The sequence below is a fragment of the Cyphomyrmex costatus genome, unplaced genomic scaffold (assembly GCF_001594065.2).
Source record: "Cyphomyrmex costatus isolate MS0001 unplaced genomic scaffold, Ccosl1.0 scaffold11, whole genome shotgun sequence".
Classification (NCBI taxonomy): Eukaryota; Metazoa; Arthropoda; class Insecta; order Hymenoptera; family Formicidae; genus Cyphomyrmex; species Cyphomyrmex costatus.
Genome location: NW_017275063.1, coordinates 484495 through 496397, shown reverse-complemented (window position 1 = coordinate 496397; position 11903 = coordinate 484495). Strand labels below are relative to the sequence as shown.

The 11903-nt window shown below is 33.6% G+C and overlaps 2 protein-coding genes across 2 annotated transcripts; one reads left to right on the top strand and one right to left on the bottom strand.

Moving 5' to 3' along the window:
* The first annotated feature begins 237 nt into the window (after positions 1 to 237).
* On the top strand, positions 238 to 4325 carry Gle1 (Gle1 RNA export mediator). Its single transcript, XM_018542353.1, has 8 exons — positions 238 to 612; positions 1041 to 1346; positions 1603 to 2049; positions 2237 to 2327; positions 2407 to 2685; positions 2857 to 3161; positions 3386 to 3764; positions 3997 to 4325. Exons 1-8 carry the CDS (start codon positions 571 to 573, stop codon positions 4257 to 4259), a joined length of 2112 nt encoding a protein of 703 aa, XP_018397855.1. The 5' UTR covers positions 238 to 570; the 3' UTR covers positions 4260 to 4325.
* Positions 4326 to 5379: 1054 nt separating this feature from the next.
* LOC108775882 (uncharacterized) lies at positions 5380 to 9682 on the bottom strand. The gene is made up of 6 exons (XM_018542342.1): positions 7726 to 9682; positions 7216 to 7444; positions 6772 to 6914; positions 6466 to 6595; positions 6006 to 6185; positions 5380 to 5655 (listed from the first exon to the last, which is right to left on the bottom strand). The coding sequence occupies exons 1-6, from the start codon at positions 9463 to 9465 to the stop codon at positions 5486 to 5488; spliced, it is 2592 nt and encodes an 863-aa protein (XP_018397844.1). The 5' UTR covers positions 9466 to 9682; the 3' UTR covers positions 5380 to 5485.
* Between the last annotated feature and the right edge of the window lie 2221 nt (positions 9683 to 11903).

Sequence of the window (11903 nt, the reverse complement as noted above, 5' to 3'; positions counted from 1 at the left end):
CCACTCGCAGTCAACCAATGAGCGCGATGTGGCACGATGCTCTGCTACAAACAGTACAAGCGCTGATTGGATCACCGTTAGCGGCGCTAGCTTTCCATCATGGTGGAAATATACTTCCACTATGGTTGTTGCTAAATCCCGGGCATGACAGCTCTTAGGCTTCTCTCTTTTATTACTATAAATTCTCTTTCTCTGTTTCACTAAATGTTATTCTTCTTTGTTTCTGATAGACAAGTTCGATTTTTCCTGTCTGAATCTCCTTTTAGATCGCTGATTTCTACGTATTGCGGTCTTGCGGTATTGTCAGGTGTTGTTTCCCCGCTGTCCCGGCGCATTAATTGTTGTGTCGTGTGTGAGCGAACGGATTATTGTTGAGGATTGCGATGCCGATAATGAAACGACGGCTCAATCAACAAATCGAGTAACACGATGAGAAAACGATGATCTCAGCGTACGGTTTGTCCCGTCGATGTTGATCAAAAGTGCATGTAAATTTTCGCGCTTCGGTCTAAATCAGGTTAGATTCACGAAGTTGGTAGTTACGCGTCTTTAATCCTACGAAATAAAATTATGTCGTTTCATTCAGAGAGGAAGAAAGTGGAAACCAACAAGGTAAGTCGAGAGACGGAGGTGGCATACATCGGCATGTATAATTTTAAAGTAATAAGGAAAAAATTATTAATTGTTCAACGAGCTTTGTTTAAGTTCTCCTTATAATAAATGACAAAGAATAACACACAAAGTTTCTTTCTGTATTCGTATATACACATTTTTGATACTCGGTTTGTTTACTGCCGAATATTGTCCAACGACAAGTCTATAGGTCTGTCCTCTTTGCACACTCCAGAATTTCTTGTATGGTTCATCTCTTCTCTTTTTCTTTTTATATTGGAGAGAAAAAAAAGTTTCTTCTGTGCAAGAGGTTCAGTTCTGGAGTATATGGAAATGAATAGACCTTTGACTCTCCAATAAAAGATAAAAAATCTTGGCTTTGTATCTTGAAAAATTTTTAATTTATTTATGCAACTGTTGTTTTACAGGTGAACGACATGGATATCACATCAGACTTTGCTTGTCTTAAGGTATCTGCATTAAAGAAGGCATCGCATATATCAGCGATTACAAAAATGGATCGTATCACAATTGGGCCTCAATCAACACTGAATGAAGAAGATTCTAACAAAGCAGACAACATTGAGAATGAACAAAATTCCTGTAACATTAAAAGTCCATATAGATTTGTTACCAGTCCCAAACACAACATGGTGTCCACTTCAAATGGCATTCATTTTTCGGTCCATAAGATTGTAGCAGAGAAGGAGGTGCAAAGAAAAGAAGAAGTCAGGGTATCTTGATTATTATAACAACATACATATAATACATATATTGAGTAGTAATTTGAAATAAATATATTTTTAGTTAGTTATTAATAAAGTGTATAAACAATCAATATAAGAGACTTCGAATAGACAAGTAATTTGAAATGAATATATACATATAAGTCTAATGAAATTCTTTGTTGAAGATGATATTAAAAACATAATGTCACACCTATATTGATTGATGCTGCTTTCTATCGTTATTTTTTCAATTGTATTGCAGAAAGTAATAGAGCGTCGTATTCAGCACATGAACGAGAATGCTCGTGTCATTCAGGAAGAAATGGAAAATTCGCGCTCATCGATGGCACGTGAACGCGAACGCCGGAGTAAAGAGAAGTTGGAATATTTCTTAGCTGAAGAGGAACGATTGGCAGAGCAGGAAGAGATCAAGAGGCGACATGAGCAACAATTGCAAGCACAACGTGATCAAGAGCAAAAAGAAAAGCTTGAACGAGAAGTGGAGGAATATCGAAAAAGAATGAAAGAAAAGGAACTGTTGAAGACTGTGTCAATTCATCGAGACCAGTTTATGGCCAAGTACTGTGATCTCGTGGCATTATCCAAAACCTGCAAAGACCAGCAAATGTTCAATGCAATCTTTACTGCACATACCGCGACGATAAGAGATATGCTCCAACAAATCGAAGCTATAGACGAGAAAATCAGAGTAATTGTCAAAAAGAAAAACTATTTGCAAGAAAATTAATATTTTTCTTAAATGCTGAATTATATTTACTAACAGAAAAGAGATAATCGTGAATTTTTAGAGGTTTTTTTCCAGGACATTTTGCAGATTGTTATATAATACTTGGTTAATGATTGATAAGTGACAGATGTTTTTGTTTCCTTTATAGAATGGAGAATTGATACCAGCAGATGAAAATCTTATCGAGGGTTTGGTTTGCCACTTCAGTAATATATTAAATGTATTTCGTACAGAATCAGGTTTGTGAATTTTTTTGCAGACAATCATATTTTTTATCTCAAAGTTGTATTAATAAGTATACTTTGTTACATATTGTAGAAAAAATAAATGCTCAATATGAAGCGGAATTGGCTCGAAAAGCGCAAGTTGCAAGCGAGATACTGCTAGTCAAAGGGACAGGCAATGTTCCAGTTAATAATGCAATACCTTATCAACAATCAGATGAGAGCAATGTTGTAAAAAACAAGGAGGAAGACGGTAGTTTCAATGTGATAACAAATCAGGAAGTAGTAGTAGTTACATCAGTTAACGAAGTAGATGCACCGTCTGTATCTGATCCTCAATCAGAAGAAATTAAAGATACTGCATGTAAAAAAGGTAATTAAAATTTCTAAAAGCATATAAGAAACATTTAAATTAATAATGTGTATATATTTACAATTATTCTGTTTTATATTATTATCCATTTCATATCTATATTTTCTATCTAAATTTAGATTGCTAACCAAATAGATTAATTTATTTATTTGTAATGTTATAAATTTGTAGGCGATCCCTTCGAGTATGTCGACCAAGATTCATTGCAGATTTACATCAGGAGCCATCAATTCTTGAATCATTATAGAGAAACTTGTAAAGACTTTTTACAATCGCCTGCAACAAAGAAATTTCGCTTTGAGTGTCAAAAGGCGATCAACATCCCTGTAAACGCGATTTCTGGTGTAAGCGAGCAACACTTGAGAGATAAATATGACAGACTGCAGAATCTTTTGACTGGAAAATTAATGCCTAACATAACACAACATCCACAAGGAGTAATTTTCTGTAAAAATCATCTGGCGAAAAAGATAGTTGTATGTATCTTTTTAAGATTTATAATACACAGGAGAATATAGTTATATAGTTTTGCGTGGATCATTGTGTTGATCTCTTTTTTTATTTATAAGAAAACAATTTATTTAATAAAAATTATGTAAAAGTTGATATAAATCGTAAGAAAATTCTTTTGCTATTAAATGTACTTTGTTAGTTTTAAAGAAATTTGCAATGACACACACAATATTCTATGAATTCTTAGAGTCAAGGCGAGACTTTGGTGTCTAGCAAACCAGAAATGGCATTTCCTGTAGCGATGATTGTTGTGGCTCTTTGGAACGAACATCCTGATTTTGGCGAATTGTTTCTGGCGCATCTTCACGAAGCGTGTCCGTTCACTATACCAGTTTTTCTGCAGCAACAAGAGGGTCAGTCCAATGAAGATTATTACAAATCTCTTGGTTGCAAATATTCTGAAGATGGCACTGTTGAGAAGCAAGACAAATTCTTAAAGAGGATGTCGGGATTAATTAGATTGTATGCGTCGATTACTGTTACGAAACAGCGGAAAAGTGTTACCAAAGTTCATCCTCACGGTCTTCAACATTCCTGGAGATGGCTAGCGGCTGTTTTGAATATTGGTAGGAAAATTATACATAATAAAATGCAAACATTAATGTTCTTAAAAAATCGCTAGAACAAAAATATTAAAAAAATATAATATATAATAGTAAGACATGCAGAAAAACACGTAAAATTTTTACAATATGGAATATAATTTATTACTTCAGCTTACATTACTAAGAAGGGACTTTTTACAATACACAAAATTATAAATATTATTTAAAAAAAATGTATATGTTTAATTTTCAGAACCACGAGCCGATATTTGTGATTTGTGCGCGACTTTGATACTGGATATGCTTGAGGTCGCCGGTAATGTGCTGTGGACCTCTTATCCGAAGCAATTTTATAAATTGTTGACACTATTGATGGAACAGTATTTTCCGCGAATGCGTAATGTTGCGGGCGGTGGTGGCGGGCCTCTAGTACGGTTAGAAGAATTTCTAAACAACGCTCTGTCATCTGGCATCATACGTCTTGCCAACGGAATGCTTCCACCGAACTTTTTGTGATCTTCCGTGAGATCATCTCGACGACGTAGTGACTTAAACGTAGGCTAAAATTTACTACGAGTCTAACAGGCTAAGAAATATATTTGAATTATTTTGAAAATACGAAAGTATTGATAATAACGGAAGTTTCAAATTGTTTCAAGTTACTTGTGTATGAAGCAAGTGATTTTACACATTTTGAAAAAATGAGTTTCATAAAAACAATTGTAAATTAAAAAAATTCAAATATTAAAATCTTTTTATGATCGTACAATTGATAAACAATAAACAAGAAGAAGGAAATCAATAACGGTCAAAGCTGGATCACAGTGCTTATTATAATTGTGTGAATTTTATATACTGTGTATATAGTCCCCCAAAAAATCGCGACGCTGATAGTTTTTCAACATTGACGCATACATACTTACTACCGTAGTAATATCACTTAGTTAAATTCACAAGCAATCTAACAATATTATTTCAAAAATTCAATTTTACAAAATCTAAAAAAACATTTAAAGATCACAAAATTAACAATTTTTCCACAAATTATGAAAATAAATTTGATGAATTCCATATTTGTTAAAATGTTACTTTTCACAAATTTATTGAAAATAAAAAAATCTGAACTTCAAGTAACTAAAACGATTCTAAATTTAGCTGCAAAGAGAGTTATTCATAAAGAAAAAAAATTAACTACCCATAATATGATGTAAATCTCACCGAATTGTTATTACTTGTATATCGTAAGTTCTTCTAGACGAATTTTACAATTTATAATACAAAGTGGATTTTGATAGTACTTTACGCGTTGTGTGAATCGATTTGGAATAAATCGGAAAGTGTGTTATTGCAGAAAAGAGCGAAAAATCAGAGAGAGAGAGAGAGAGAGGGAGAGGAAGAGGGAGAGGGAGAGGGAGAGGGAGAGGGAGAGAATCTTTTTTTAACAAATCACATATATATGTATATATATAAGCCAAGAATAAATTTGTAAAGAGGGAGAGAGAGGGAGAGGAAGAGGGAGAGGGAGAGGGAGAGGGAGAGGGAGAGGGAGAGAATCTTTTTTTAACAAATCACATATATATGTATATATATAAGCCAAGAATAAATTTGCTAATTAATATTTATTTAAATTTAATAAAATACCACATGTTATATTCGAGCAAAAAAGAGAATTGCATTTATAAATGTATATATGTATAAAACGTTAAAAGACAAAAATAAGGAATAAATAATGTAAAATAATTTTAATAGTAGGGCACGTTAGTTTCTACACACTTTTTATCAACCAGATTGTAGTAATCCATAGAGTTCTTGGCAAACCCTATGACGCCGTAGGGCGACAATCTCTTCAGCCACTCCTCGTTCTTATCTATGTTTAGTAAATAGGCTGTAAGTTCTTTGGCCAGTTGATTCGCTGAATAAAATCAAAAAATATATTAACAAAGAGAAATGAAACGAAAAAAAGTTAAAAATACACACAAAACCCATATCTCGTAGATACTTTTTTCTTTGCTTCATTCTTTCCGATTTCAGTAGATTGAAGGTATTTTTTATTTTTATTTTACATATATGCATAGTGCTATTTATCTTTATTTCATTCATGGATTAAAAAAATTTCATTTTAATTTTTGAAGTTTCTTTTTCATAAATAATTACTTCTGTATGATTTTTTTTAATTAATCGTGAAAACAAAGATTATATTCCACGAGATCCTTCTAGGGTTAATCTTTGTTAATATCTGTTCTAATGTAGTTAGATTAATACCTAGTGTATTTTTTATCATAATACGATAAGGCGGTAAAGGTCCCAAGCTGGTGAGGATGTGAAGAGAATCTGCACCGTGTACGTTGTATTTGTTACATCTTATTACCGATGATTCCAGAATCCCTATTTCCGCCTGCTTGCCGGCAACCATTTCCAATACTTCCATCTGCGTTCTGCCATCTGATAATAAAAAAGGTAATTAAAAAAAAAACTTGAAACAAATTTATCCTTTATCTACTACTCAAAATGATTTCAATTCATTAGAAATATACGAGATAGTAAACATTATTTAACATTTTTGCTCAATATTTCATTTACTATTGCTATTTTTGCAATTTGACATTTTTCTTTGACATTTTTTATGTATTTTTAACAAGAATCTTAATGAAACAGATGTACAATTAATAGATATAGTTAATAATCATCATCATATTATGTGAATAAAACACTTTCAACCAACCGAGTACATGACCAAAAAACATCATGTTTTCGCCTTTCGAGTACAAATAATTGAAGAGTAATCCAGCGGCGCTGAACTGGTGCCGATTATTTGGAACAGCGCACCTATGTCCTCGCAAATCCATGATATCCTGCAGTTAATAAATGATTGTTAATATTTCAAAATTATTATATTTTAGAGAATGTATATCTTATAATTATTATTTTTAAATAAATGCAAATTTTAATGATATATAAGTAATTAAACTAAGTAATTATAAATTACGGAATAAGAAAAATTACTATAAAAATTGCTAAGTTCATTTACTTGAATATGCGGGGCACGATCCTTTGCGACGATTACGTCGGCGTACAGGTTGGCCGATTTATCTTTATTTAGACGATGTTCGAAAACAAAGCTTGCGGGTAAGAGTACACCGTCGTTCCATGTTTCAGCCGCGGGTAAGATAACTGCAAAAATAAATTGAAAAATAAAATTTTTATTTTTTTTATTAGTACTATATTTTATATTTTTTAACAAGATGCATTTTTCTCTCTGTCGTGAACGTACAAAGTTCGTAAGTTGTCTTGAAATAAAAAAAAAACTATCGCATAATCAAACATCACGAAAATGTTTAAGGATGTATATTTAAGATTAAGAAAAAGATGTTGTAGGAAAATAATATGTAATTGACCTTCATATGTATTTATGAAATCCTTCGTTTATATTTATTCTAGTTAAATCTTTCTCGAGAAATCTGTTTAAGTGTACCTATATCAGCGATTTCCGCAGCGATAGGTCGGTTGTCTCTGGATTCATGCAATAAGACAACTGGCTTCTTCGTAACAACTTCAATTATTTCTGCGAACATTTCGAAAAGCCCGAACGACAGTGAAGGCACTAAATGATGACTTGCCAGGACCAAATGATGTTCGTTGAAGTTCGGTGCTGACATAGGCGGCCAGAATTTACGTGCATCAATCACATCTCGAGTTAATTCCTTTGTTCAATATGATTTCAATTTATGAAACACCGAGAAGTAAATTCTTTGAATTTATTTAACCCTTTAGAGCTAATTCTTTAAATATAAATTTATATTTTTAAGAATTCAAAATTTTAAAAAGTAAATATTCATACATTACGTTTTTAAAATAAATTATTAAAATTTAATCAATTAATTTTTTTATTTATTTTTTCGTTGTTCATTTCAATATATTTAATTATATTTTCAACACTCTAATGTTTAAAAAGAAAATAATATTAGTTAAAAAGAAAACTTACAACTTTTTCGATGATGGGTATCATTACTATCTTGCCAGTATCGTCAACTGATTTCATAGAAACCTTTTCGAGAAGATTTTCTTCAAGCTTAGTGGAAGCTTTTAAATTGCTCTTGCTATCGTTTACATTTAACTTGCAGTCTTCAGCAGAGGCTACAGTAGTGTATATATCATCTGCAGAGTGTACTTTACTACGTATTTTTTTTTTCGTATCATATGATAGGGGGAGTGTAGAACCGCATCTTAGGCATGATTCTACATTTTCACATCTCTCAGTGATTTTGGAACTGCAAATTGGGCAGTCTTTTAGTACTTCAGCTTCCTCCATTTTATCTAAAGGATGAACAAGGATGCTTTTGGAAGGATCGGACGTAATTTGGTCTTCCTGGGGATTCTTAAACATTTTTGCAACGTTTGGATCAAAATCTTCACTCTCAGTGCAGGTAGACACTTCGACCGTAGTTTTGAACATTTGACGCACTTTTGCAGTTTCTGGAATTCCAAGAGCCTTAAGTTCGGTGGAATCTTCGGATGTAGTTTGCGTCATTTGGGACACTTTTGCAGCTTCTGGAATTTCAGGAATCTGAAACTTGGCGGGCTCTTCAGATGCAGTCTTAAGTAATTGATACATTTTTGCAGCTCTTGCAGCGCTTGAAGTTTCAATAAAGCCACAGGCTTCAAGTCTCTTAGATCTCTCAAGTGCTCTGGACGCTTTTGTACCTTCTGGAGTTTCAGAAGCCTCCAGTTCGGCAGACTCTTTAGATGTATTTTTGGGCATTTGGCACACTTTTGCAGCTTCTGAAATTTCAAGAGTCTCAAGTTTGGCAGACTTTTTAGATGCATTCTTAAGTATTTCGTACATTCTTGTAGCTCTTGAAGTTTCATAGCCATAAACTTCAAACCTCTTAGATCTCTCGATTGCTGTGGACATCTCTGCAGCTTCTGGAGTTTCAAGAAACTTAAGCTTGATGGACTCTTCAGATGTACTTTTGGGCATTTGACACACTTCTGCAGCTTCTGGAATTTCAGGAGTCTCAAGCTTGGCGGACTCGTCAGCCTTAAGTAATCGGTACATTCTTGCAGCTCTTGTAGCGTTTGAAGCTTCAAAGCCACAGGCTTCAAACCACTTAGATCTCTCGAGTGCTCTGGACATTTTTGTAGCTGGAGTTTCAGACTGCTCCAATTCGGCAGACTCTTCCGATTTTTTCTTAAACGCTTGACATATTTCTTTACCATACTTACTTAATTTGTCGTAAATTTCGGACGTCACCTTAGGTATTTCGCATATTTCTGTAATTTTATGATCAGTTTTGCTGGAAGTGGAACTTTTGGATGTGGTTTTAGGTTTTTGGCATACTTCAGAAATTTCAGTAGGTTGCATTGAAGTGGATGTTTTGGATATACTCTTGGACATTTGACATTCTTCTTCATCCTCAGAACTGTCTTCTGCATCTTCAGAACTGTCGGACTCGTCAGAGGTAGACCATTCGCTCTTATTTTTGGATATTTGGCATGTTTCTGTAGCTATAGGATCCACAGATTTAGTGGAGGTAGGAATTTTAGGTGCAGTCTTGATACTTTGTGATGTTCCTATCTTATGCTTCTCAACTATTTTCTCCACATTCTTCTTCATATTTTCTATCGATTTCGAGAATTGCTCCTTTTTTATTGAATCTAGCTTTACCAATTCCTTTTTCGATATCTCATCAGATTCTTGAGATTCGGTTTTCTTTTCGCTCATTTTCGTAAACACCGAAGAAGCACTGCGCCGACACTACAATTCCGAAAATAAAAGAACGGTACGAGAAACAACGGGAGACTTTCGTGTAAGACACGTTTCAAATCGATCGCAAAGCACTTTTAAACTGTCGATCGACGGAGAGGTCGAGTTTGATTATGATCCTTCAAGACGCATATGTGTATGTCTCTGTTTATCGTCAGTCGTTGGTCGCGTGACAACCGCGTGTATCACGGGGCAATGATACTGCTCCACTGTGTAAGCGATACCGGTCTTGCTTGAGGTCGCGATAGGTCTGCAAATTTTATTTTCCTTTTCTTTTTTCTCAACAATATTCTCTCTCACAATACAGTTTATAAAAAAACACACGTTTAATAACATACAAGATGCCCCCGAAGTGCCCGACTTTCAACGATATCAAAGGTCAAAGTCGGAAAGAGAGAATTTAATTTAAATTTTGTCTCTGTAAAGATACGAAATATATCATTTCCCTCGGCAAACGATTATACAATATATAATTAAAAAATTATATATCAAGAAAATATAACTAACAATAAGTAAATAAGGAAAATTAACTTACACGTTATTTATCATTCTCCACTGAGCATCTTTCGATCTCTATATTGAATTTTAGTTCCACCACACAAACATTGCCGTTACTCATACATTATATGCTTATAGATGGCTATATGTAAAGTAACGTAAGATTCGACTGATATAAAATGGCATAGGACGCTACAGTATTAAGTCTTGTATCCACGGTACTAGAACTCGGTCCGAGTTTTTGGATCTAAGAATGTGTTAACCAATCGACATGTAGTTTTTATGGAAAAACAGCAAATTGATAGGTTACAGATTTCTCGGTCCGAGAATTCGGATCGAGTTCTAATACCATGAACACAAGGTTTAGGGCCGGTTGTTCCATTTTCCGATAAATTCTACCTGTTAGATAAATCTGGCAATCCGCGCACGTGATTGGGTAATCTTGCTATTTACCTAACAGGTAAAATTTATCGGAAAGTGGAACAACCAGCCCTTAAGGCAATCCTAGTGAGAAATGACAATGGAATTGACATCGATTCGACGTCGATTCCATTGTCATTTCTCACTGGGATATTTGTGCTAGGGATGTTTATTGTTATATATTTGATAATATCGAATATTCGATATCTTTTACTGTTCGATATAAAAATATTAAATAAAAAATTATGAATAAATTATCGGCTAGATATTTATTAACTATTCATATTCACTCTCCATTTTTGAAGGTTCATCTAGTTAAAACTTACATATATTAGCTATACTGTGCATAAGAATCTACCAATCATTTGTCTCATATATTATAAAAATCGCCGTATTGTTTAGACATAATATTTAGTTCCATTTATCGTTTATGTAATTGGGATTGTAAGCAAACAAAGTCTTCCTCACATTAAATATTAAAGATAGCTTTCGTTTGTAAGCTTCATTATAAGAAAAATTGGAATATTACCATCTCTTTGTTTAGTTCTTTTTTAAAGAAATATATTTTCATTATTTGATATATTCGATATAATGTCCATTCATTCAAAATAAATATAAATTATTTTTAAATGTCTAGCTAGATATTCATAGTCAACATTTTTGCTCGATATTGATATTATGTTTAGTTTGTGCGATGATTAGTTCGTTCCGATAATAAGGGCATTTAACAATTTCGTGTGCAGTAGAAAATGTTCTTGGAACTTTATTCTTGAAAAAAATTGCATATAAAAATACTAGGAAAAACACTATAGAGAAATCTATAATATATAGCGAATATTATAGTATTTTTTTTCCATTTTCATACGTGATATTTTTAATAGTCCCTGTAGAAAAGAGCATTCGGAACGAAATATAATTTCTGTTCTAGTACAGTAATATAGTATATTGCTATTTTTACATAATGTTACACTTGTATTCTTTAAAACTTATTTTATAGCGCATTTCACTGGGCCGCACTGAGTGCGCACCAAAACTCGTTTAGTAGTAGCAGCACTACACGAGATTGTCGAAAGTGCGAGTTTATTGCACTCCTAACAAAAACTTGGCACCAAATTTCCCAGTGAAACAACGCGCACCGTTTTCATGCGCACCGAAATGCTCAGTAAAACACGCTGCTCTCGTCTAGTGCGCACTCAGTGCGCACCAGTGCAGCCAGTGAAATGCGCTATTAGAGTGAATTGTTACTCTAAAAAGTAACACTGCTAAAGAAACTCGAGCCGCTCTTTTTCAAGATTGACTCGATTTTTATTCTTTAGAACAAGATTCCATTCCAAAGAATTTAATGGGTAGGAAAATGCATTTAAATTTAAATTTGATTGTTATTCCACACACACACACACACACACACACACACACACACACACACACACACACACACACACACACACACACACACACACACACACACAACCACACAC

Coding starts and splice junctions, on each gene's coding strand:
- Gle1 (XM_018542353.1), top strand. CDS start 571: ATGTCGTTTCATTCAGAGAGGAAGAAAGTGGAAACCAACAAG. Junction 2,050..2,236: donor CTATAGACGAGAAAATCAGA/GTAATTGTCAAA, acceptor TTTCCTTTATAG/AATGGAGAATTGATACCAGC. Junction 2,328..2,406: donor TGTATTTCGTACAGAATCAG/GTTTGTGAATTT, acceptor TACATATTGTAG/AAAAAATAAATGCTCAATAT.
- LOC108775882 (XM_018542342.1), bottom strand. CDS start 9,465: ATGAGCGAAAAGAAAACCGAATCTCAAGAATCTGATGAGATATCGAAA. Junction 7,445..7,725: donor TACCCATCATCGAAAAAGTT/GTAAGTTTTCTT, acceptor TATTGAACAAAG/GAATTAACTCGAGATGTGAT. Junction 6,915..7,215: donor TGCGGAAATCGCTGATATAG/GTACACTTAAAC, acceptor TTATTTTTGCAG/TTATCTTACCCGCGGCTGAA.